At 40.6% G+C, this 27,359-nt stretch overlaps 1 protein-coding gene across 9 annotated transcripts in view; it reads right to left on the bottom strand.

Moving 5' to 3' along the window:
• Positions 1-4,698: 4,698 nt before the first annotated feature.
• The window catches only part of LOC115339125 (agouti signaling protein), a 36,026-nt gene continuing 13,365 nt past the window's right edge, over positions 4,699-27,359 (bottom strand). For 5 of the 9 annotated variants that reach the window (XM_030008632.1, XM_030008629.1, XM_030008633.1 and 2 more), the window contains 3 exons: positions 11,704-11,858; positions 6,564-6,625; positions 4,699-4,889 (listed from right to left, as the gene is read on the bottom strand). In XM_030008632.1, coding sequence (XP_029864492.1) covers positions 4,713-4,889; positions 6,564-6,625; positions 11,704-11,857 — 393 coding nt within the window. In that variant the 5' untranslated portion in view covers position 11,858 and the 3' untranslated portion in view covers positions 4,699-4,712. Of the gene's footprint in view, positions 4,890-6,563; positions 6,626-11,703; positions 12,619-15,734; positions 15,764-27,359 lie in introns of those variants that run through there. The other 4 variants (XM_030008628.1, XM_030008626.1, XM_030008631.1 and 1 more) reach the window with 3 other exon arrangements.

The following is a 27,359-nucleotide window of genomic DNA, read 5'->3' as shown; positions in this document are numbered from 1 at the left end:
GAAGGGCAACAGTTCAGAGCTCAGAAGTAGACAGAAAAAAATGTGAAGTGCTCATGCATTTGTTAAGGGAGTCCATTTTTAATTATTTTCTTTTTCAGCCCTGATTCTGCAACTCAGAGTCATGTCTCTCTGAGTTAAATAGGATGCTGGATGCAAACAAATGCTGAATTAGTCTATTTAGTATGTTTATAGATTAACTTGTGGCTGTAGAATGGTCTAATTCAGCTTGAAATGCTTTGATGAAAAATGTTATGATTTAATGCTTTTTTGCATTTGCCTTGGATGTTATTTAATGTCTACACCCAGACAGTGAGTGACCTCAGTAGCATGTTGCACAATACTCCGAGAAGCATGTTTGCAGTAGGACTAGGATGATGTAATTTTGGCACTGTAAAATAGAACTCCCACAGAGTCAACTTTGGGCATGGCATGTACAAGTTCTTCCTTGGCTCCTCAGTTTGGTTATACAAATCTCCAGCTGGTTCTCCTATAATTCATTGCATCATGAGGTTAGCCCTATCTCTGAATCTCAAAGGGACTTTATTGAATCTTTCATCACTCTCAGCCAAAGCAGCATCATAGATACTGTTGACTTGTCTATAGAACTTGGAAAAAGTTGTTCTACCTTCCATCAAATCTTTCCTTCTGTGACAAGATCCTAAAGACTGACATGGGGAGTTGTTTGTTTTCCTTCTGGGGTCTCCTAGACAGTTTCAGTAATTAGCTTGGAAAATTAGGAGGTGTTTAGAGCTAATTTGGTGTAGTCATTAAGATGTTGATTCTACCATTTGTTTTATCCATCAGGATAAACCTGGATTTTATGGTCTTTGAGTGGGACAATAAGCAATCAAGTCAGGACATTGGACAGGAAAATACAGTGTCTGTTTTAAATTCACACAAGATAGGCAATATTTGGAAAAGCTAATAGTGATTTATTGGTGCTTAATCCTACTAAGCTGTAATTAGGGTGAAATTTCCATTAGTCTCTAGGAGCAAAATGACTCTGTCATGGAGCATTACTGGGTCTGTCTTTAAGCTTGAATTCCAATAAATTTTCAGTGGAGACATTTTGGTATGTGACAACTAAAGTTAAACACTCCATCTTTGTCATGCATGTGTTCTATCATCTGTGTGCTGGTGACATTTCAGATAGGTCCCTTAGGGAACTTTTACACTTAGAAGCAATTCCTCAATATAAGTATCTGTTCAAACTAAATACAGGAAGCAAATATTAGGTGTACACGTTTTACTGATTTCTGTATCCTATCAATACCTCATGCAACAGGATCTTTACCCAGAAAAGTGACTAAGGCTAATAACAATTTCAGGGTCCTTGATTATATATATTCTTTGGTGTGATAGATGAATGGCAAAGAAAGCATAACCTCTTTCTAATCGATTCCAGTTACAAAAAAGGCTTATTAATAAATCAAATTTGTCAAAATGCACTACGTATAAATGCTATATTAAAAAGTATGTGCGTATGTGTTGAAAAACAAATCCCTCATTCTCATATGAAAGGATCTTTCCTTTTCCTTCATTGCATACATGCTCCATCCTGTACTTTGCTGGTTTAGCTTCCGTGTCTCTGGCTTCTCATTGTGGGTCTCTGTGCTTTCCATTTCCATCTTCATTCATGATCTGGATGATGGGGCAGAGCGTACCCTCAGCAAGTCTGTGTATGACAAAACTGGGAGGACTGACTGACGTGTGAGAGGGTCATGCTGCCGTCCAGAGGGACCTTGCCAGGCTGGAGAAATGGTCTGTTGGGAGCCTCACGCAGTTCAACAAGGAGAAGCGCAAAGTCTGGGACCTGGGGAGGAACAACTCCATACGTGAATATTCACTGGGGCCCACCCAGCTGGAAAGCAGCTTTGTGGAAAAGTACCTGGGGGTCCTGGTGAACACCGAGTTGAACATGAGCCAGCAGCGTGCCCTTCTGGCAAAGGTGGCAAATGGTGTCCTGGGCTGCGTTAGGAGGAGTATCACAGCAGGTCGAGGAGGTGATCCTTCCCCTCTGCTCAGCACTGGTAAGGCTGCAGCTGGAGTACTGTGTCCAGTTCGTGGCTCCCCAGTACAGGAGAGGTATGGACATACTGGAGAGAGTCGAACATCAGGAAACACTTTTTTTTTTTTTTTTTTTTTTTTTTTTTTTTTATGGCGAGGGTGACCAAGCGCTGGCACAGGTTGCCCAGGGTGGTTGTGGAGTGTCCCTCCTTGGAGATATTCAAAAGCTGTCTGGACATGGTCCTGGGCAACCAGCTCTAGGTGGCCCTGCTTGAGCAGCGGGTTGGACCAGATGACTTCCAGGTGTCCCTGCCAGCCTCAAATGTTCTGCAATTCTGCAAAGCTGGAGTGGGAGCTGCTGTCTAGAGAACAGCTGTTTGTTTGATTTCTGGCTCTCCTTCTTTCCCTTTCCTCTCCTCCTGCTCCTCTCCACCCTGGTAAAATATAATTTTTCTGACCAGCTGGACATTCCGGTAAGAAAATGATACTGTTTCAACATGAGAAGTTGTTGTGTGATTATTGATACGATTTTAGTATCAACGAAGGACAATTTCTTACAGTTATGAGAACTTTGAAACAACGGGAACCTAAATCTTTACCTAGTAAAAGAAGGGGCCAAATTCTGTTTTCTAAGCCTATTATAATGTATCATTCTTCCTTCTCCTCCTCTTTTTATCGTAGCTGAATGGCTTACAGACTACTGAGCCAGGATATCTGATTAAAAGATATACTTACGTACATTTAAAAGAATTCAAGCTTGCATCTTATATGACAGCTGATGTAAGATAAGGAACACAATGACATCCTGCCATCATTTGGGCTCTCTCTTAGATTAATCTCTCTTATCTATATATAACCTCTAAGATGAACAAACATTTCTGTCAACATCTGACCTGTGTTTTGAGCTTTGGATTTTGGATTGATTATTAGAAGAAAAAAAAGTTCATAGGGCTTGAGTCCCTTTAGAGTGTCGTCTGTATCATCTTTGCCTGCCTGGAAGACTTTTGTATGCCTCGGCTGTGCTTAGAAATAAATCAGTAAAGAAATTTCCTCTCAATTAGATCTGCACAGAGCATTAGAAAATTCAGGATTGGGATTAGAAATTCATGGTTAGAAAATATCTGATTGTGAAAGCTAAAGAGCATTGGTGGGGACACTGGTGCAGTCATCTAGCAGGCAGGTGGAGTGAACATGGAAGATGTGGTTTTAGCCTTGGGAATGCATGTGGCTCCTATGGTGACTGGCAGTAGCAGTGGCATGAAGGGAAAATACTAAAATCAAGAAAGGCCCACGGAAGAAAAGAGAGTGTCCAGGAGTGGGGGAGAGGAACGTTGTAGATACAGAACCAGAGGAGGTAAAAAGCAAGAGCTGAAGTCTGGCAGATGAATAGTCTTCAAAGTAGGGGACAGCTTCTGGGTCAGCTCCCTCCTTGCTCTCCTGTGACCTACCATATATTTCCTGGTAGTTTAACCAAGAAGGGGTTTCCTCCTGTGCCATCTTTGATAGCTCAAGGTTAAGGCAAAGAGCTTCAAGAACAGGAGAAAGATGTCTTCTAAACACCTGTTTGCTGCTGCCTTGAGCTTCATCCATACCTTCAGAGCTGTTCCTGAGCCTTTAAGGGTTGATACAGCATTTGATAATTTTATCTTTTTTTTTCCTGCGGTCACTGGTTGCATGCAGCACATGGAGATTGCCACCTAAATTTATGCTTGGGGTAGGTGCTCGGAGTTGCCCATAGTAAGAATGGGCAAAGAAAGAGAGATTGATTGCTTGTAATGGTTTTCTTCAAGATGTACATGTGGGATACACATTCATGTTTTGCTGATCTTTCCTTCCTCAAAGTCCTGGATACGTGTTCCTGCTTTTGGGCTCTACATGCACTGTGTGCTTGGCAGCAGAAAAAGGGCTGAGGACTCTATTCCTATGGATAAGGCTGGGGAAAAAATTCTGATTTTTAAGTCATGAGGCACAGATACGTTCAGGGTTCAAATATACAGGTATATTATACACCTTGGAGATACTGGTTACTGGTAGAATGACTAAAAACACTGGAGGGACATGTACTGATGCCTGTCTGGGGATGATTAAAAAATTGCCTTTTTGTTTTTGGTCTGTCTTTTCAGGTAGAATAACCTATATAAATTCTCATCCTGGTTTTTACTGAATGTGTGAAAAGGGAGTTAACCCTGAAACCTGCATTTTCAGCATGATACTTTGGCTGTGCTGGAAGCTGGTGCTGTGCTGTGCTGTCCTTATGGGCAAACCCAAGCTTTGGTCCCTCACCGGATTAACGAGTCCTGTTTTAGCATGGCCATTTGCATGCCATTGGTGCAGGTTTTGTGGTGCCAGTTAGACGATATTGCATATTAACTCTGGTTAATATGAGCCTTCAAAAAAACCCCAAACAACCCCCAAACAAATGAGAATGCAGAACTCCTCTTAAAACACAGGTCAGTTTTGCTAAAAATACCTGTTCAACATCAATCTCCCTGGTTGTCTGCTCCCTGAAAAAAACATCCTGTTTATGATGGCATTAACCCTATGAAAAAAAACCCAACCCATTGTCGATTTAATTTTTAGAGGGGCAAGTCTAAGTTGTCAGCTTCGAAGCTCTCCACTTTGATTGCTATACACCTGGGGCAGTTTGAAATACACACCTGAGAAGCTAATGAAAGACAGAAGCCTTATTGTGTTCCCAGTTTGGCTTAGCACTTTGGGTTTAACATTAGACATTGGCAGATTGTCTGAAAAATTCGGCATTTGCACAAAGCACAGTAGTTACAACATGAATTCAACTGTGGTTTGCAGGTTTTGAAGTTTGGCACACAGTCAGCAGCTGGTGTAGGCCTTGGTTTCGGAGGTGTCTTTGGTTGAGCATTTTTCTAGAAGAAAAAAGATGAAAATTCATATAAGCGGAAAATGAGTATGGGTCAGAATAAAGCACAGGTGCAAAGAACATGAACCGTGGGAGCTTCTGGCTTGAGATGAGTAGGCAGTTGCTAGCAGTGAGACCTATATTAGCAGAAATACAGAGATGTGGTAGGACTGGATCATGGGAAATGCTGGCTTGAGACCAACCTACCAAGCAAAACGGTAAACCTCGTGAACTCCATATTTTGAGCAATTAGAAAAATGACTGGATAGAGTGTTGGAAAATGCTCTGTAGGGAAGAATGTGGCGGCAGCAAAGAAAGGGACGCAAGAATCTGCAAAGACAATGACATTACCAGTAAAACAAAGTAAGGAATTGCTCTTGGATCCACAAACTTTTCAAATGAAAGAGTGAAACTGCCCTGTCAACCTGGGGGGGCGGTACCCGCTTTGTTCCCTGAGCTGCGAGGCTGGGAGAGAGAGGAGGTGACTTGGCAGTGCTCCACCTTGCATGATTTGTTTGTCAAGCTGCCTTTGGAGCTCAGTAATCCTTTGTGCATCAGATTTGTGTGTGGGAATCCTTAACTGCAGACGCAGGTAAGTGAGCTGAAAAAGACCTTTCAGCCTACCTAAGGAGTGGTGCTTCTCTGTCTGTGATTTGGAAAGGTGGAAAACTTTGGGTTGATCAGCATGTGCCTGGGACCTGGGAGAGATCTCAGGAGCCCTCCAGCTACAGGCACCCTACGCACTTTTTTAGCTTGGTAGTTTCTCAGGAGTTTCAATTTTAAGGTAAAATGTTCTGTGGTCTCTAAGTGCCTTAGGAGCTTTTAAGCCAAAATATTTTGACAAAAGTTTGATCACAAGAATGTCCTGCTTTGAGCTGAAGGTGGAACTAAATGATGGCCTGAGCCCCCGTTCAACCTAGGTCATCCTGGAAATTTAGGAAGTGTTTCAAGGAAGGTTAACCACACAAAACAGGAAAAGAAGGAGCTCTAAATGTTTCTGGTTCCAGCAATGACTGGTTTGGCTATAAATGACATATTAAAAGTAAAGTAAAAATGCTATTTTCTACTCTTCTAGACAATCTTTAAAATATAGGAGTCCAGCTCATGTAATACTTCACATTTGAGACCTATGGGTAACATCACATTAAGGAAATCTATCAATCTGACTCTACTGACCTGATAAAATTACTAGTTAATGTTTTCAACCAAATACCAACTTCTTTGTGTGCCTCCACTTTAATTTTTTTGGCACCTGCAGTGAAAAATCAGCAGATAGTGAATTTGTGCCCCTGGGCTGCAGAGCCGGTACAGTTAACCCACGTGGTATGACTGGGAATGATACCTCTTTATGGTGGATGCCTAAATCATATTACAAATACTTAAACCAGCTCAAGGTTAAAGTACCTTTTGTGTAAGAGAGGAGTGTAAAAGACAAAAGCAAAATCAAAACCAACAAGACCCCCCAAACCCAAACAATAACCTCTAACTAATCTAAGATCACATAGTTTTCTTTCCCCCATTAATGTTTCGCATCTGTTTTACAGTATTTAGAGCTTCAAACTGTATGTAAATTATTTAAATTGGCGAATGGCTGTAAAAGCCTTGCAAATGAATGCACTGAGGAAAGCTATAGAAGTAATAAACTGTTCTAATTCAATGGTGCTTCTGAACAGCCACCTACCTTGGAAGATTTCCTGTTCTCTGCCTCTTTCCTGCTGACTTTCTGGGATCTTCTAGTTAAATCTTCAAAGAGAATAGCACAACATAATATTAAATCAAGCATTAAGTTAAATAACAGTGCATGTTATTTCATTGAGATGCTTACTAATATTTTTGTGAGAGAGAAGGCAGATAACCTGCCTCGCCATCTCATCACTGCATGTTTTGCAGTGAAGACGTTCATCTCAAGGAGCCATCCTCACTTACACATAGTGTATCTGAACTCATGCCATCACTGTTGCTCGTGTGAAGCAGAAGAGCACTGACATTTGTATTTTAGGATAGCTTTTTTTACACATTGTTTCGTCAGATGCAAACAAGGAAAATAATTTCAGAGAAATAAAATGAAAGGTCTGTGTAAAAGGTGGGGGTACTTACGCACATTAGTCACATGAACAAAAATAGGAAAAACCTTTAGAATTCCATATTTTTTTCTGTCAAAAAGTGGTGTTACCTGCATAATTTTGGCAGGAATTAACAAGTGTACATTGGTGTTCACAAGCAAAAAACTCTTTGCTGATTTGGCATAAACTCTTCATCTATATGATGCCACCTTTCATTCTTCAGTTCTTTGTTCCTTTTTCACCTACCATCTTGTTTCATAAAACGTTACTTGCAAAGGTGTTTCATTAATGTGCCTGTAGCTTTGAAAGGTTTGTGAATATTTGTAGAGTTGAATCTTGGATCTGGTAAATTTAGGGGCGGGGGTGTTCAGACTATGCCTGATGTAACTTTTCTTTTTCTTTAGATCAAATCACTAGTATTTGTGAACCTCCTCATGTTACCCGTTGAGGACTAATAGCATTTACTGCAGTTGTTATTATTATTATCTATCAGCTCTAATGCTATTTATTACTATATATAAACTCCATGACTAAGACTTGTCTTGGGATCTAACACAGCAAAACTGTTAAAGTGTGAGACACTTCCCAGCTCACTAATCTTTTACAGTATTTTTGATACCTTTATTCTGTGTGTGTGAGGTTTGTAATAAGCACTACCTGTATGTAATGAATGATTGGGATAAAAAATTTACGTACGCCCACTGATGAATGGTGGCTCCTTGTCTATTCCAGTATTTGTGATCCGTATCTTTTTGAATATTTAATAATTGCCAGGATTTACAGAATTACAGAATGAAGAATACACATTTTGGGCTGTTTTGGGGGTTTCATTTATTATCCTTGCATCATCATAGTTAGGGTTATACATGTCTAAGAAACAGTGGGAGGAAAAACTATACTTCAGGCATGTAAAGTTATTGTCACTTAATAAGAGCACGTCTTAAAAAAGGTATTGCACTAACTAGGATTAGTGGTTTAAATCCAGTTCCAGCTGTCAAGTTATGTTGGCTTTGTTATGCTGCCCTTTGAAACTTTCTGATGGTAACCAAGATGCTTGCAAGCCATTTAATTCTACATTAATTGACCTTTCTATAATACAATTGTACAGAATTGTCTGGATTGCTTTGCTTATAAGATGTTTCAATAACATTCAGTTAAAAGGTATATGATGTCATTAAACAGAAATTTAAACATTGGCATGATGTAAATGCTCTTTAATTACTCCAGGGAATTCAGTAAAGAAGAAAATGATGCCCAGTGGGCAGATGAGAGGGAAATGTAGAGATGCTTTTTTTGACAGGTGAGTGCTGTAATTGTCTCTTCTGTAGCTCTTCTGGGTTGGGTAAAACACCCCCTTTTCTCAACTGGCCTCTAATCTCATATTCCTCATGCTCTGCCTACGGTGTTTTCAACAGCTGCCCAACTGACCAGCTCCTTACAAGTCTCATCTGTGGCAATATGGGAAAATGTAATACAGGCTTGGGAAAATACTGATAACACACACCTCTAACCCCTGCTGATACAACTGCAATTTGAAGTTCTGTAAAAAGCATGTATTAATTAGACAATTGCATGTTTTACTAGTTGATGCTAGCAAATGCTCTGCTTATCTTTTAAGATGTGATTCAACTCTAGCCTTGGATGTTACTGAATTTGAGCCAGACATAACATCTTTTGATACCATGAGCACTGTGGTTGATTGATAGGTGTGTAAACAGCTGATTGCAAATGAGTTGTATTATTCAAGTATGACTACAGCAACATTTTAAAACTGAGGTGTAACATGAGTGCCTTCATCTCTGTTATGTGTGGCCAACCAGAAGGAACAGGACTTGGTTTAAGAAAATGTCACTGAGACAGGAAGCACTATCCAAAATGTTTCAGCCAAGCTGACAAGAAATTATTCTGCTAGCTTATACAGAAATAGATTATGTATATCAGCATGACAAATTATAACTGATAAATTGTAAAGAAATTGACTGTATCAGGAGGGGAGGGCAGAGAAGGCTGTGGTTATTTAAACACTCTCTTAATATTTGCTCAAAATTAATTGTTTCTGTGGCGGTGATGGGAAAGACCAGCCTGTCAGCCTTTTGCCATGACAGTGTTGTTATAATAAATATTACCATGCGTGGCTTCATCCTCTCAACCCTGAGTGTCGCAGGGGGTTTGATGGGGCTGCAGGCAGAGGTTAGCAGGGCAGTGCTGGAGGAGCCACCCTTGTGCCTGCCTCTCCTGCTTCTGTCTGGCTGCTTTTTCCAGCTGCTTTCCCCTGTTTGCATTATTTTCTCCCATTTTGAGCTGTTTCCACCCTCTGCAGGACTGTCTCCAAGGCAGTCTCTCTCCCTCTAGCGACTCTTCCCACTTGTTTCAGCACCCAGTGCCGTGAAGGCACAGCTCCAGTTCTTCATCCGGCTGCTGCATAATGCACAGAGCCTGGCAAAAATCACAGGAAAATGATGGGCCTCCAGTTATGTCTCACAATATGCTGGAGTCAGGTAGGTGATGTTATTTCCAGCTCACTTCAGTGAAAATGATGACACCTGCTGTCATCCTCCTGCTCTCAGTGGGAGGTATCAGCAGGGCTGGAGGGTCCCTTGGTCTGTTAACCTGAACCCCAAAACAACAACAGTGAGTGCCCTTTCTCCTCAGCCTTCTTTCTCCACCCATTTGAAAGGTCATGGCCAGGGACTTCCAAATGTTCTTTATACGCCATGCATTACTGCATGCTTTTGTCTAATTTATATTTAGTTTATCAAGTTGTAATTCAATTATTTTAGTTAATAAGTGATAGAGATAAATGTGGCTACTGGTTGTCTGAAAGAAAACCCAGAAAGGTTTGAGCATGTGCCATTTCAGCTCCAGAATAAATTATTTTAAAACTTAGGTCAGATTCCTTTAAATGAGAAAAAGAGGTATGATTTGTCTCAGGTTTATTACTTGCTTAGTATTTTTGCAATTTTTGTTTGGTGTGGGTTAGTGGAGGATCAGATCGGCCTCTCACCTTTGAACAAGTGGGCTGCAAAAAGGCCTGGGGATACCTCTGGAAATGCCTTGTGCCCCAAGAAAGTGAGTGCAGCCCTGGGCAACGGTGTTACAGTAGGTTTTGCATCTGTATTTTCCTTTTTGGAATAGTCAGCCAAGACAAGCGGACTACAGAAGAGGTGAGTGTTATGCCAAGATCTGCCCTTTTGAATTATTCTTGCATTTTCAGTGTCAAATGTTCATTCTGTTTCTACGCATGTAGGAGAAGACCGAGTGTAAAGGTGAGCTGGAGGTTATTCTGTTTGCTTAGAGCCAGCCCCTTAATCTCCTGTGGATTTCTTTCCTTACCTTGGCTAATTGCTTCATCTCTCTGTTGAGTATAAAGTGGGAAAGCAGCACAGCTGGGCTTCACCGTGGAGCAGTGAGGGTACATGGGTGCTGTGCTCCTCACCTGTGTGAGGAGGTGTCTCTTGCAGGCAACCAGATGGGGCAGAGCGAGGAAGGGTTTTGCGAGGTATCACAGAACCATCCAAAGCAAAAGGACCTGACAGCATTATGGGATTTTTGCTATCTTGGATGTCTGTTGGCAAAGTAATACGGCATGACATAACCTATCTGCCACGTTTAAGGCATAGGCACGTTTTTGCTAGAAGATAGAGAAATCAGCTGAAGGGAATGGATCTTATATCTCTGATTTTAATTGGAATAAAGAAATTATTGGAAGTGTGAGACTGAAGGCATCTAGGATCACAAGGACCATGAAATAATATGGCTTGGGGGGCTGCGGAACAGCACAAGCTTTAATAAACTTGCAGTTAAACAACCTTGAGTTAACTCAGGAGTCAGAGGTTCAGATTTCATTGGAAATTCATGTGTAGGGCAACTGTTTCTCCTTAAAGAAACGTTGCCCTGAGCAAGACTGCAGAGAAAATACAGGAAACAAGGTACTTTAAGCAAAGTACCTACTTTAAGCAAAACTCCTAAAAGCCTGTAGAAAGGAGCTAAACAAGAGAAGCTTTGTTTTTTGAATTATTAAAATATTGACACAGTTATGAATGATGTTCTGCAGCGAATTATCCCCAGATACCTTTAAGTCTCTTGAAAGAAAAAAGTTGGCTTAAATTACATTGAAAGAGTTAGGGCAGACACTAGGAAAAGATTTTGTGAAGAAAAGAGTTAAGCATTGCCCTAACAAGGTTCTTCCCTAACAGGACAGATGGTCGCCTGCCAGTAATGGTAGGGACAGAGCCGGTCCTGTCTTGGGTAAACAGATGACCTCTAGCTCTCCATTGCAGTGCTCTTTTCTTCCCCTGGTTAAAGATCATTTGGCACACCGGTAAATTGAGGTTATATTAATACCTTAGAAAACTGTTGATTTCTCTGCTGCAAGAGCAGATCCTAAAAAAAAGAAAATGTTCACTTTTTCTATTTGCACTAGAGTTTCAAAGGAAGATTAATGCCCATATTAATGAAAAAACACTTCTCTGCAATATAAAAAGACTTGGAGTATGATAGGACCTCAAGTGAAATCCGTAAAACTAAAATAAGTTGTCTGATTTTTTTTAAATTTTTTTTTTTTCACTCTAAACTGTGGTTTGCCACATTGCCATTCTTAGATGCTGTGTCTGTATTGCCACTGCAGTTCTGCTACTACTAAGGCATTCATATGAAACTGCAATGTTGCAGTAAGCTATCAAAATAATCCATATTAATCTACAATTGTATTTTCTGCAAATCTCGTTAATTTGGCACCGAATAGCAGATTTTACTAACCTACTATGGAGATGGGTGGGAGATCCGAGAGATTAATTTTGTTGCTCCTTGATAGGTTGCATTCTGTCTTCTCTTCAATTACCATATGAGAATCTGCAGCTCTGAGCAAACTGTAGCAGAGCAATAGGCTTAGGAAGAGGTTCTTACTTTCCATCCTGGGGAGGAAAAATTCCATTGTCATGAAAAGCAAAGTCGGTCAAAACCTGCATGTAGAAGAGATGCAAGGATACGAATCTCAGCAATGGTTTTCTGCCATGTCAAAGGTAAGTTGCTAAAGCTGCACAACAATTCTTTTGTTTCTAGCACTTTGCCTCTGATACCAGAATACCTAAGATTGCAGTTGTCTGAGTGGAAAAATGCTATCTCAGACATAACTCTCTTAGATGGTCTTTTTTTTCTTTCTTCCTGATTCTTTTCTCAAAAGGTTTATTTTCCCAAAAGCTGTGAGTGAGTTCTCCCCACCGACTTTTACACTGTTGTTTGTCATATGACCAAGGGCAGAAGAACTTCTGCCGTCACTTTTGACCACCTCAATCACATCATCAGATTTTTCCCAGAAAACCTTGTTTAGAAATTTGTGCTAGAAAACCTAGAAAAATAATAAGAATTTTAAAAAGCACACATTATGTTTCCTATTAGTTTCCTCCATTTTAAAATAAATAATGAAGAAATATCTTGTTTTATTATACCCTGATGTGGCTGCTCTGATCCCATAGTGAATCATAGCCATAAATCATGCAAGTTATTAAAGGCCCAGTGCTGTAAAGCATTTATGGGCCTTAGGGGTTAGTATGTACTTAGTAGCTTCTAAGATGTAACAAAGCCTATGGGATTTGAGCATATTTACAGAGAAATCTGAGCTTTGCAGAATGTGGCCATACACTTGGAAGAAAGCCATTGGCTCTGGCCAACCTCTGCGCGACACAGTGCAGCCATACAGGGTACACAGAGCGTACCACCATCCTGGTCTCCTTTTCTTGTAGATTCTTAACACTGTTGAAGTTCAAAGTTGATTCGTATTTCCATGTACATTAGTTTTATGCTGTGTCAGAGTTATGGGAGCCTTCCCGCAGAGGCACTGCCAGCCTCCAGATTTATGGGTAGCTTTTTGTTAGTAGCGGTAAAAAGAGGGAGTGAAATCAAATGTTTTGAGCAGTTAATCTTGTTGTAATGACTTAATTACTAGAGTTAAAAGATGAAGAGTTTCTGTATTAGAAGAGCTTCAATCTAATCACTGCTGCTAAACTGAGTCTGTACTACACTTGCTTTCATAGCCTCCAGTGACCTACTCTTCCTTGTGAGATGTCGAATATTATGCCTCCAATTCCAAGTGCTTGGGCTCATTTCTAAAACAGTCTGTTCTACAGGCCATGCTCACGTAACAAGTCAGTGCTGGGTAAATCGATGCTGCTTTCTTTGCTGCTTACAGCTGTGCCATGAGGATGTGCACCCAGATCTGTTAGGACTCTATTAGGATTTGCAGGGGCACATGTGCAGGATCCTTTGTGATTTAGACATTTGCATGAGCTGCAACAAAATAGATATATCTGAGCTTGGAGTTTTACAGTAGGGGGGATTAACCTATGGGGAACTGAGTGCTGCTGTGTCTGTATTTCAAATTATACGCAGCTGGTGTAGTTCAAACCTGGTATGAAAGTTGAGACCCAAGCTGGATCATAGCTGTGACTGTGGATAGATGTACCCTCTGAATTGAGTTGATTAAAATTTTGTAATAGGAGATGGGAGGAGTCTTTACTTTGATCACAAATCACTTACTAGAGAAAGTACATCTTCTATAGAAGAAAATAAAAATTGCAATAAACAGCAGGAACAAGTCCTGCCATGAAAATTTGTTGTGATGGCAAAATTATGGGCTTGAATTTTCTGCTATAGCAATTTAGTAAAGAATCAAGATGGCATGTCTGTTTTCATTTTTTACATACTCTGATCTTGCAAACTCATGCCAAAGTTCAGCCTTTGCCTGTGGTAATTGCCTATGAATAATGGGAAGTATGTGAAAATATTTTCTAGGTCAGGAACCTAGCCAAATTTTTTTTTTCCTATGCAGAAGAGATACCCTTTTATTGTTTTTTTCCCTGTCTCCTTTTACAAAAGATGCCCAAATCTGACTGAGATTTCTTGATGCCTTCTAAAGACTGTTCTAAGACAGAGTTATATATGTAGATAACCATTTAGGTCATAACCATAACCATTTAGGTCAAAATTAGAACTTCTTTTTATGTAACTAATTTTACCATCCTGAGTAACCCTGGTGATGTTCATATTCTAGGTATATGCTTAAAATTCAAAAAAGAAGTGAATAATGGCTCGTGTTCCCAAAAGCTTGTCTACATTTTCCAAACATGCAGTTGGTCAAATAAAGTATATTATTTAAAAAATCTTAGCTTGCTTAACATTTAAGTGTGCTGATTTTCATAGGATTTAGGTGTACAGGGAAGGAAGAAATTTTTTAACGAGGGTGGTGAAACCCTGTCACAGGTTGCCCAGAGAAGTGGTAGATGCCCCATCGCTGGAGATTTTGAAGGTCAGGTTGGACGGGGCTCTGAGCAACCTGATGCAGTTGAAGATGTCCCTGCTCATGGTGGGGGGCTTGAACTAGATGACATTTAAAGGTCCCTTCCAACCCAAACCATTCTATGATTCTATGATACAGCTCATGTCTATGACAGGTAGATGAAGACATTTGGGCTCTAATTCTTTCTATGCTCTGAGCTGGAGTGAAGAGACCAAGCTGTGAGCTGGAAGCTGTTTAGATTTGCACGCAGATTCATGCTGTAGATTTTGCTTTTTTAAGCAACTTTTTAGACTAGCTGCAGGATATGGTCTATAACATACCTATGATTTTCAGATCAGTGTGTGCTGCCCATCTGCATAGCTGGTGCTTAACTGTCTGCTGGAGACCATGTCAACATGCCCCCAAAGTACTGTTTAAATGAACTCCTTCTATCCCACAATGTTGTTTCCATTGCACTTCCTTGTCTTTACCTCCGCAAAACTGCCAATGAATGCAATTGTGCCTGTGCAAATGTAATAAAATAGTAAAATTTTACAACTTGCATCTGTTCACTTCAGAGTGACATTTGAACGTGCGCTAATGCAAACCTAGCTGCATGTGTTGATTTGAATTCTTGTGCATGTGGGTTTTTTTGCCAAAAGCACTTAGGTGGCAGGAATTTTACAGCCTTCGAGTGACTGTTTGAACCTGGAAAATGCATGTATTGGTGAATATGCATTTGATCTGAAAACTATACCAACTGGCTAGAAAGGTAACACTCCTCAGAGCAGCGTAGTCTGCTAGATGTGTGCAGCAGAGTTCATGAAAAGGTGAAAGAGGTGGAAAGTGGAATCAGAAGTGAAGGTGAGAAAAAAGGTGCTTGTAATCTTGGGTTTCGTCTTTTGTAGCGTATCACAAAACCCTTGCCCATGTTTGCTTTTTTGTTTTTTCTTTTTGGCATTAAAGAGAGGTTTAGTTTCCAATTTTGCTCATTATTTTCCCAATTTTCCTTCTGGGACTCATCAGAGGCTGTTTAAGGCAATCAAACTATTTTCCTTAGCTCCAGCAAGCTTCACATCTGCTTTTCTATGAACACTTTGTTTTAAAAGAGTTTATTTTCCTATTGAGCTCCGAACAATGGAGAAGTAAATTGCTTTAATAGTAGTATCTTTAGAGGGTTACCATTTATTGCTTTAATGAAGCTAAATGTACTCGGAGAACTTTAACATATGATTTTTTTTGGTTGTTGTTTTTGGGGACTTAGTCTTGCGCAGCACTGAAATCTAACCACTGAACTTTAGTCACAGTTCAGCAAATTATGTAAGTGGATAGTTAACATGTGGCAGTGCCCTTTGTTGTCAAGAGAACGACAGAAGTACATTTAAAAACAAAACAAAAGCAAGCATTTAAAAGTTTGTTGACTGTCATCAGAGATCGCAGTACCCTTTTCTATGCCATTTCCTCTGTGCTTTGGCTTATTATATTTAATATGTAAATAAGGTATTTTAATACTTACCCCAATTGTTAGCTCTCACAAGCATTTTTCTGGAATGTAGATTTGGAAAATCACAGATGATGTGAAACAGCTTTTGCCTCTTTTTAATCTATTTTTTGTGATGCCATATTAAAAGTCTTTATGAAGAAATTTGATTTCCCCAGAAACACCCTGTACATTTAACACTTTTGAGGAGAACTCATTTCCTGTCACAGCTGATTTCACTCTGTTCAGAGATTTATCCTCATACAACAACAGAGTGAACAGTTTGAGACATTCATACATAAAGTCTGCCATAAACACTGGAAGGGACAAGTTGAAATTTTCTTAGGAGGTCTGACAAATTTGGACCAACTCATAAATAAACTGGCATCATTATAAATAGCTGAAACCAGCTGCTTAGAAAAATAAAGTGTTAAAGTGTGTGAACAAAGAAATATAAAATACTGAAAACTGTGTTACATCACTCAGTAACTCGCTGACAAATCTTCAGCTATGCTCTACTTCTGTGCTCCCATTTTGAAAAGGACAGAACAGAAAAAGGGGGAATGCAAGGAAAAAAGCAAGAATTAGTAGATGCCTTGGAAAATGTTGAGATTTTAAGATGGAGAGAGACTGAAAATGTTAGGAAATAAAACGTGGAGGTTAATAGAATGACTGGGGAGGTTCTGAGTGATTGTTTCATGGTCACCTAGAAACGCGCTATCCAGTCTCCAGAGCAATCCTATCTCAACCTTCAGGTTTCATCAAAGGAATAGCAATAAAAAGGGAAATGGCATGTTAAGGGGCCTTTGGAGGGAAAGGAATGAATCCACCTGAGACAAATGGGAATCACTAGTGCTCCAGGCAATGCTCCACTGACCCCAGCCACAGGGGTTCCTCTGCAGTGTTAGTTTCCCAATAGCAGATTAGGCTTGACTACACAGAATACAAAGCAAAGATATGTGCTTTTTCAAGGCTTTAAAGGGCATTGTCAAAATGTAAAAACACACGAGTAATTACAAAGAAATAGCTGCTACTCATCCTTAAATCACAAAATAATTTAAAATAAAATTAATGTAAGGAAAGCTCTCCCCACAGAATGAACCTGGAGGCCCTGTTCCGAGTCTAACCCGAATCTCAATGCATTTGTGTTGTTTCATTCAGCATTGGGCTGAAAATCGTAGGTCCCCTTTTGGCATGGACTTCTCATATACCTTTGAGATTCTGGGAGAAGGCTCACAGGGCCAAATCTTGCAGAGAGTTTTTGGTGTTTGGGTAGACACCTGATTTCCTCAGTCCCCTTCCCATGTTCTTTCATGCTCCCCTGCAAAGCTGTTTGCCAACCCCACCCAACACATCTGCCCTTGTTTTGCATGCTATTGAAATACGAGAAAAGTTGCATGAGAGCTTAATGACAGCAGCTTTACGAAAATGTGGCTGTGTAGTATGTGTACACACTTAACATATGCTCAATTCTGGTTGGTTTAGTGTGGTTTCTAGCCTTTGTGTGTTATGAGGTCAGCCCTTGGAAGCATGAGAAGGAAAATAACAGCACGTTTCTGTTCCTCTGTTGTGTTCTGGTCTTTGAGTTCTTAGGCCATTTGGGGATCAAGTTTTCGTGCTTTTCAAATGCAATTGCAAAAGCCAAACACTTGAGCACATCCAAAACAACAAAAATGTAAGAAATTTTTAATTTCCCAGCTACATCTGGGAGTATGTTTTCCTCAGCATTCTGCTCTATTAATATTTGGCTTTAAGTACAACTTGGCAGTTGTGATATACTGTTCAAGATGTTGGAGGAGGACCAATACAGGTTGTTCTATACAGCCTGCACTTCAGACTGAGGTGAAGGGTTTCTCTGGGATTGCCCATGAAGTTCAGTTTTGAAATGTTTTCTAATTTTTATCACTTTCATTGACTCTGTTAGGTGACTATGCATCACCCATGTTAGTGATAGGAGAAGCTTATTTCTGAAAAAGGAAGGAAACATTACAGCCATGGCTTGTCCTGCTGAAATTTTGTAGGAAGAGAGGTGACTGTCTGGTTCTTCTCTCATCCTCCTCATAAAGACAATGTCTGGTGTGGCTTGATATCATGGGAAGGTGTATACATGCAACAACCATAAGAGCTGTGCCAAACAAGTTTTAATTCCTGGCACAATTCCTAAGCTATCTACAAAAATTAAAAGCTATTCAGGGGTCCTGCTGCTGAGAAATGAACAGTTAGCTACTATAGTATAAGTGAAAGTGAATGTATAGAGAAACAATTGAGGAAGTATGCAGTGGCAAATATCTTAGCATTCTATCTTGAACAAAATGACAACTGTTGAGGAAAACTGTCAGGAAACTAAAGGTCTAAAGTTCCTTAACTAATGTTAAACATAAAAGGTTACTTAATCTACCACTTCAGCAGAGAAATCTTCATCTATGATTCAAGGAGTTACTGAAAATAACTGAAATTTCTAAACTAAAGAAAAAACCACCACCTGTCAGTGGCCCAACAGTGATTAAAAGAAACTGTGGGAGTATTATATATTTGGGAAGGCAAGTTGTCTGCCATTCTGAATGAGTACGATTACTTGTGATATCAATAGAAGAAAATCACTTCTAGAATGCTTTTTGCTCCAGACAGGTTGCACACACATCATTGACACTTTCACGCATTACAAGGCTATATATATCAACAAGAACCACAAATGGAGTCAGAGATCAGCTCTGGTTTACCGCTATCTAGTGTGTAATGACAACCTCAGACGTGATGGTCCTTTAGCAATGGGGGTTGCCATTGCTGACACTGGCAACAGCGATGCAAAGGCAGAATTTGTTATGGATGAAGATTTGAATTGGGGCTGATGTTAAAGGCTTATCACTAGGAGCACACTCTTTCCTCAGAAGAATATTAATAAGTAAACTAGAATTTCCCAGACAGTCTCCAAGGGCTATAGTGACTTCTATACTGTATAATCAGGAAATTAATGTGAAATTTCCAAAAAGCAATGAATATGGGGGAGAGAACACAGTGAGTAAATATAGCATATGTGTAGTAAAACTGAGAATTAAGGAGAAGAAACCTGAAATCTTCAAAAGCAGTAAGAGGCTTAATAGCAGAAGGTTACAACAGCAAAATAGACATTACTCCATATAAAATTGTCTCATAGTGGAGAAAAACCATTAAGAGCAAATACAGATTTTTGACAGAGTTCAGTCTTCAGAAACAGAGGAGAGAGGGGAGCAAACTAAACATACGGACTTCAAGAAGACAGATTTCTATAAGTTCAGAAATGGTAGGTAAAACTCCACAAGAAACAAATCCAAAGTAAAAAAACCCAGCCTTCAGAAAATTAGTTTGTGGCTAGAAAGCTAGAATGAAACTGAATCAAATGATTAAGAGCAAATATGTGATGATCAGTTAGAAAAAAAATGCTTAGAACAACTGACACAAGTTTGACCTTCTTGTTAGCTGTGAAAGAAGGGGATTGCAAATTTTTTCACTTTGATTTTTTGTAATTTGAAATTTTTTATGTTGTAACCATTTGGTGTGATTGTTAACCCTCTAGCTCTTGAGGCTGGAGGAAGAAAAACTGAGTGGAACTTCTTGAATTGCTGAGTCCAATACACTGTTATGCCCATAATGCATGTTCGTTTCTTTGTAGGTTCAAGACCAGGTAGACCTCTGTTATTTCAGTTATAAAGCCCTTCCATATCTCCCTCCTTACTTTTCATATAGAAATTAAATTTCCTTTTAATTTTCAGCCTGAATTTATTCATCGCCACTATGTATTTATGGGCCTTGTGGCAACATTGTCCTGCAGTACTGAATTCTCTCCTCTTCCTTTCTTGCTCAGCTATTGGAGAAAACGACTGTGCACCCCTCTGTCTTTATTTTGTTACATGAGATACTTTTGTAATCTCTGCGGTGATGTGGAACTGCGTTCCTTAAATCAACTTTGACAAGTCATTTGCCATTTAGCTGTAGAATAGTTTAGGCAGTAAGGGACATATGGAGATCTGTAGTTCTACCTACTGCTCAAACGAGTGCCAAATCAGATCAGGTTGACTTGGGGTCTTAGTCAGTCAAGACTTGAATATCTCCATGGACAGAATTCACAAAACCTCTCGTTTGGTCAGCTCCTCCACCCTATCAGCCACTCCTACCAACTTGGTATGATGATGAAACTTGCTGATAGTGCACCCTATTCCATCAACTAGATTATTAATAAAGAGGCTAATACTGGCCCCCATTTTGACCCTTGATGGACTCCATTAGTAACTGGCCAACAGCTGGACTTCATACTAGTGATCACCACCCTTTAAGCCTGAGTACCAGCCAGTTTTCCACCTCCCTTATGGTCCACTAATCCAGTCTGTATCTCACCAGTTTGGCTATAAGGAGACTACGGGAGACTTTGTCAAAGGTCTTGTTGAATTCAGGGTATGCATTGAGCAATATGCTCTCCTTTCCATTTATGCACGCAACCAGTTATTTGCACTTCCAGTCACCTCAGTACAGAAGGCAATCAGGCTGGTCAGGTATGATTTGCCTTTGGTATATCCATGCTTGCTGTTTGCAATTCTTTTTTGTTTTTCCTGTGGCTGGAAATGACTCCAAGGAATATTTGCTCCACCACCTTCCCAGGGACTGAGGTCAGCCCGGCTGACCTGTAGTTCTGTGGATCCTCCTCTTGCCCTTTTTGAAGATGGATGTGATATTTCCTTTCTCCAGGCGTGAGGAGCCTCCCTCAGTTGCCATGACCTTTCATAGCGAGCAGCCTGGCAGTAACATCAACCAGCATCTTCAGCACCCTGGGATGCACCCTGCTTGGTCCCATGGACTTTTCTATGTCCAGCTGGTTTAAGTGCCCTTTGCAGTGTATCTTCTTCTGCAGTGGGTAATGCCATGTTCCCAGAGGCTCTGGCTCTAGGCTCAGGCCAAAAGCAAACCTGACCAGTGTGTGGAAGATATCAGGTACTTAATCTTTTTATATATCCCTGCTTCACTGACTGCTTGAGTCACTCTGGAAATGCTCAAAGCCTTCCTTGGCTGTGTTGTTGTTGGCTGTGTGGTTGGGCAGCTACAGGTAACAGCATGAGGGTCCAGATGAGCCTTGGCATTCTCTCTGCAACTTCCCAAATCTCAGCCCCCAGCAAGCAACAAACTTCTGGAGTTTGGCAGATAGGGGCCTCCATCTCCAGGAGGGTGTCTCTGGTGACTATCTCCCACTGCTTCCTCTTGATGTGGACGCTGGGTTCAGCCTTGTCCTTCTGGATGCCACTGAGTCTGCTAACCCTCTCCTGCAGATCCTTCACCAGCGATGTGGCACCCCAAACAATGTGCATCTCCCAGAGGTGCGAGGTTCAAGGGGATGCCTGGGGCACTCCCTGTGGACAGCACCCAGTGGCCTTATCCTCCTTCTGGGTGGTGCAGTGCCAGCAGTGCCCTGCAGGCTGTCACCACTGTCCTTGTGCCATCCACAGCAGTCTCACGTGGATTTCAAGCAGCATCTCCTGGTTGTCTTCGCATTGCGAGTTAAGTGCTGCAATTCATGCTGGTCGGCTGCTGAACTCCAGTGTGTCTCTCCCGTTCACAGCCCCCCTACACATGTGATGCTGAATGTGCTGCTTAAACATAACCATAACCTAACCACCTAACTACCAATAATCATTATAGCAAAAGTGCTTTTATGGCCTCACTACCCACGGCAAAGATGAAACGGAGTACAGTGGGTCTCCTTGTGTGCACATCCATACCCTCCCTTTGACCTTGAGTGCAAGGTCAGTATAAAAGGCTTTTTCCTGTGGGAAATAGCCTGTATATCCCCATCTGCTACTGATCATAATAGGAAATCCTCAAAATACTCCAAATTTTACTCTTTTCTTCAATACGGCTAGGTGTAATATAATAAATACCACTATGTTGCCTGGAGAAAACTTTCTTGGCTACTGCCAGCTCTACTGTTTGCATCTGCTTGCATGGGCATATCTCTGCAGGGTTTGTTTTTCACTGGGTCAAATCACTTGCATGTATAATTACCACAGCATTTGAGTTCTGCCAAACTCAGCTGTTCTGGAAGCCATGAGAGCAATGTTAATTCCACTTACCAATGAGTTTTGACATCGAATCAGGAATTCAGCTTTATGTTTATGTGGATCTCTCATATGTAAATATAAAAATCATTGCACAAATGCATTTTACACAAACCATAATAGCCATTGCATTTGTCCTGAAGACAATTGCATATTTATAGGTCAATGATTCCCTGCCCGCTCCACCCCCCGCCGGCCCCTGCCAATATCTATTTTGTGTTAGTCAAGGGCCAGGGGAAATATCACTTTGATTGTCCCATTTGTGTACTTTTTTCTGGGCATCTTCCATTCTAACTTAACTTCTCTGATTTGCTCTTAAAAAATTGCCCGTGATTGTGGAAAACAGTTTCATTCATTATTTCATGTTCTATCTTTGCATTTTGGCTTTTTTAAAAAACTGCAAAGCACACAGTTGTGGTGCTTGGGTCTAAATATAACCACAGTTTGGTTAAAAATGATCCACGTGCTATCTACGAAGACAGACATGTCTGTAGCTGAAAAGCAACCTTTTTCAGGCTTCAAGCAAATTTAGGTCCAAGGCTTTTTTCTTTTTAAGGGTAGTAGTTGAGACTATTTTTATAGTTCTCCTCTAATACCTCTACTTAGTTCTATCAGCTAAGTCGCTCCTCCAGCCCACATATTTTTGACTCTGTGTGTGTGTATGTAAGGGAGGGGATAGCTCAGCACAGACTCTTTCAATCCATCCTGCATTTATTTTTCTCTCTGCAGCTACACTTTTCTATCAAAACCCCTGTAATTAGGCCATATATCACACTGTTTAGACCAAAGCCACTTGAGCTTGGATGGGCTGAAAAGGAAGAAAATAAATTTCCATCTTGAGGATCTTCAGCTGAGTCCACGTGCCATCACAGCCCAAATTTCAGGATTGTTAAAAAGAAGAGAATCACTCTTTATGGCAGCTGGACGCCAAGAGTCACTGGGGTTCAGAGATCGACTATGTTCGGACTAAAAAGGAAGAGTCCTATTAGAAGAAAACCTTGTCCATCATAGTAACTATAACTCACTATAAATGACACTGCTTGCTTTCCTTTCTATTGCTCATTTGGAGCCACCCCTGTCTGCTCAGATGCTGCGTTCTTTGTTCAGATGGACAAGACAACAAGCAGAGGTTTGAATTACAGGAGAAAAGGTTGAGATGAGACATAGGGAAAACCTTTCCAATGTTCAGCATAGGGAAGCACTGGAATAGCTTGCCTGGAGATAATTATTCAGTCTCCAAAGTCAGAGATGTTTAGGAATGAATTAGACATATGTCTGTCAGTCAGTCTGCTATGCCACTTCTCATATTCAAAACCAACACAAATAAAAAAAAAACAAAACCAAAAACCAGACAAAACTACACCTTCTTAAAAACTATCCAGTGTGATGGTGTATGTAAAGCAAAGGGTTGGATCCTTGTCTCACTTTTCATACAGATGTTAGATGGCACAATTAAGGATGGAGTGAATTTTAAAATTAAAAAACTAGACTGTAATAGTAGAAATACTTAGATACAACTAATGTCAAAAGAAGCAACTTTGAATGATGGGAGCTGTTTTTTCTACCCAAGTGGAAAAGGCACAGGGATTCAATAATTTTTACGCCTATTTGTAGGGATCAGTATGAATGACGTGGTTCTTGTAATTTGTTTAATGGATACTGGCTGCAACAGAGCTATTGTGGTTGTTACTGTATATTTACAATGGATTTAGAAGTGACTATTGAACTGATGATTTAGAAGAGCTCTTGAGAAAGTAGCCAGAAGCTCCTACGATAGGACTGGATAAACAATGTGCTGCTAAATGTCTAGGAGAGAGCAAAACTGTAATGAAGCTACAGGCTTACAAAAGCAAACAAGACCATTGTGATCATATGGTATGACTTCTACGACAGGCTATAGACCTGGATTTCACTGCTTAATTCTTAATTAAACCAAGTGATAAAGTGTCTGGTAATTTGTTACTCTAAATTTGTCTTATTTCAATTTGTAGGAACTGCATTCTTCTAAACCTTCCTCTTCACTGTGGAAAATGCCTTTGTTTTCTCCCCCCCCCCCCCCCCCCCCCCCACCTTCTGAGAGGTAATTGGATGAGCAGGTAGCTTCCTAATATTCTTGCAGCTCAGGTGAACAGGTTGAACCCATAGAATTACTAAGTATAAATTACTTTTCTCCCAGATCTTCAGTTATCCGCATGGCTCTTCAGTTTTTGAATTTTTCATTAGAAGCAGAGGTAGTATTCCTTAAGTGACCTTGCTGATGCCAAACAATTTCCTTACTCCACTCTAGTAATTTTTAATCAAGTTCTCTATTTTCTACTCCAAAATTTTTCTGGGATCTGAGTCAAGCCAATGCACATATAATGGCCTTATTGTCCATGTAGTCATTTAAGTTATTGGCAATTATCTAGCTATTCCATGTCTTATTGAAAATGAGCTTCCCACCCAGCTTCACCAGCTTAACAGTTGGCACCTACTTTAAACTGGTTATCTAGCCTTCCTTCAAGGAGCAACTGATTCTACCAGTATGGGATGAAACCATGGGGTTGCGGTTGGATGGACTGATGGATGGACGGATGGATGGATCAGTCCACTGATTACAGAAGGAATCCTGGATTCCTGCCTTAAGGACTACAGGGGGAAGGAGTGCTCCTCTCTCTCAATGCTGAACGTACATCTTGGTTATGAGAAGCTCCCTGTTCATCAGCCAGCATGTCAAATGCTTTGTGGCAAGTTATTTAGACTGGATGATTTAAAGCAACTTCAGTACCTGTCTTCTGATTGACTAAAGCTAAATTGAGGAAGCTAAAGTGTTTTCAATATCTGGTTTTACCCCAATAGTGAATGGAATAATTTTTTTGGAAACTTTTGCCTCTTCTGTGTTGTTATTTTTGGTTTAAGTTCAAGTCATATGCTATCATGTAATAGATGCATAGCATTATTAGGGGGGCTTATCCCCAGTGCAATCTACAGGCCCTACTTGGAGTTTAATCTGCCTGCCACAGATTATCATTTTACTTCCTGTTTTTAAATAATTCTAATATTTTGATTTATTTTTACTGACATCAACCTCTTATAATATTTTATCCTTTTCAAATTGCTTTGGAGCAGTGTTCTCCTGGCCCTCAGGTTGTTTGAAGCTCGGGGACAGGACTCTGCTTGAAAATCTACTTCCACCTTCGTACTGGAATTTGGGGCATGTTATAAAGTGTTCTTTAAGTGTTCTAGGCTGTCCCTCATTTTCTGCTTGTTTAAGTCTTTCTCCTAGCTCATTTGGGAAATTTAAGTTATAATTCTTTCCAGCTCTATGGAACTGCCTCTAGGAAGATAAGCATCTTCTTCACATAAGAAGATGGGAAACCGGCAAAGCGCCTACCTTTGAAGACTGTAGGAAAGAGGAAGCTGTGAAAACTATAGTTGCTCCATGTTCACTTTCCAGAGAAACAACTATATGAAATAGTTCTCCCCGTATTATCTTATAAGAGCTTACGTATTTTTTTTATTAAGAGATGTCACTTTTTTGACACGTCCTTCTACTCTCTTCCTATGCATGACCAGATACAGGCTTATAGACATGGATACGTGAGATTTCCTATTTGTATTCGCTATAAAGCCTCTATTGTCTTAGGTTTTGTTCTATTTGTACGTTCAGGAACAACTTGGCTCTTATGTTACAATCAAGACATCTAAGAGATGAAGTTTGGGTTTTTTTTAATAGGATATGGGTTATGAGATATTTGATATGTGACTGGTGGAGGCTGATAGTGGATTAGCTTCAGAAATCCTTTGGGCAACAATAATCCTTCTGGTGATTATGGCAATGTGATAATGTCCTGGTTTCAGCTGGGATAGAGTTAATTGTCTTCCTAGTAGCTGGTACAGTTCTACGTTTTTGAGTTAGGTATGAGAAGAATGTTGATAACACTGATGTTTTCAGTTGTTGCAAGGTAATGTTTAGTCTAAAGCCAAGGATTTTTCAGCTTCTGATACCCAGCCAGCGAGAAAGCTGGAGGGATGCAAGAAGTTGGGACGGGACACAGCCAGGGCAGCTGACCCAAAGTGGCCAACAGGGTATTCTATACCATGTGACGTTATGTCTAGCATATAAACTGGGGGGAGTGGGGGCAGGGGGATCGCTGCTTGGGGACTAACTGGGTGTCGATTGGCGGGTGGTGAGCAATTGCACTGTGCATCATTTGTACATTCCAATCATTTTATTATTACTGTTGTCATTTTATTGGTGTTATCATTATTAGTTTCTCCTTTCCTGTTCTATTAAACCGTTCTTATCTCAACCCACGAATTTTACTTCTTTTCCCAATTTTCTCTGCTATCCCACTGGGTGGGGGGGGGAGTGAGTGAGCAGCTGCGTGGTGCTTAGTTGCTGGCTCAGGTTAAACCAAAACAGATAAGTAAGAACAATGATTGTTTTCTATCTGATAGTAAAACCAAAATAAAACCACTCTCTGGCTTTTCCTGCTAACTAATTTTAAGTGGCTTGCTTGAAAGTCAGAGGACAAAGAGTTTCCACAGTGAAGGTAATGGAACCAGAAGAAGTGCTGACTGCCATATGATACCTGTTTGCCGTGGATGGAAAGCAAAGTGAGTAATAGGAGTTGTAGTGTTGGTAGAGTTTCCTACTGTGTAGTACCTGCACAGAAGATGGGGTACAGCTGTGGTGATCAGACTTGATGATCAGTCCAGGTTCTTATATCTGAGAGACTCTTGGGGCCCTGAGTGCACCAACAGGGTCTGCAGCCTCTTCCACGCTGCTGGCAATTTGGCTTGCAGCCGGCTCTGATATGACACAGCTGCAACCTGGGATCAGTCTGCTGGGGAAGAGCTGGGAGATGCCTCCTCAGGGGCTCCCTGCTTCCCTTGGACGCTACGGAGGAGGCAGGAATTCCTCCTTAGCTGATGGCAGAAAGACCTGCAAAGGGGAAACTTGAAGGGGCTATGACTAAAGGACTGAATTTAAAAAAGAACGATAAATATCTTTCATTTGTTTTCCATGTGTAACAGAACTTCTAAATGTCCTGCTCTTCTGCTTGCCCATATCCTTGACACCCTAGAGGGTTCTGACTCGTGTTAATCTTTGTCTGGTAATAGGCATAATTTCTGCTTGAAGGTACCACTTGCATATTGGTGACTCATGTTGGCCTGCCATAGCCAAGAAAGTGCTGAATGGGGGGGAGGGGGGAGGGGAGACCTTTGTGGCATGGTCACTGACGACTATGGGGAGAAATGGAGGTTTCTGGACATTCCTGCCACACCCGGGCAAGGTCGTGTTATCCTGACTGCAGCATGGACAAATAATAACAGTTGGAGCCATTAAAGTTTGCAGCTACTTAATGCAAATCAATTTGTTGCACTTACATGCCCTTTTAGAAATGAGGAAGTAGAAAATAAGAGTAAGATTGACTGCATTGTTCTTGTCTGTGTGTGGAAAAACGTGGCATCAGTGACTCAGACATGGTGTACCATATGGAAGAAAGACATCGGAGCAGTCTTGGGTATCTACGCGAGATCAACGAGAGATCTGGACTACCTCTACAAAGTGCTGTGAGGTGCAGCTTTCTTCATG

The sequence above is a fragment of the Aquila chrysaetos genome, chromosome 3 (assembly GCF_900496995.4).
Source record: "Aquila chrysaetos chrysaetos chromosome 3, bAquChr1.4, whole genome shotgun sequence".
NCBI lineage: Eukaryota > Metazoa > Chordata > Aves > Accipitriformes > Accipitridae > Aquila > Aquila chrysaetos.
Note: the sequence above shows the minus strand (reverse complement) of the source record. Positions and strands in the feature narration are given on the sequence as shown.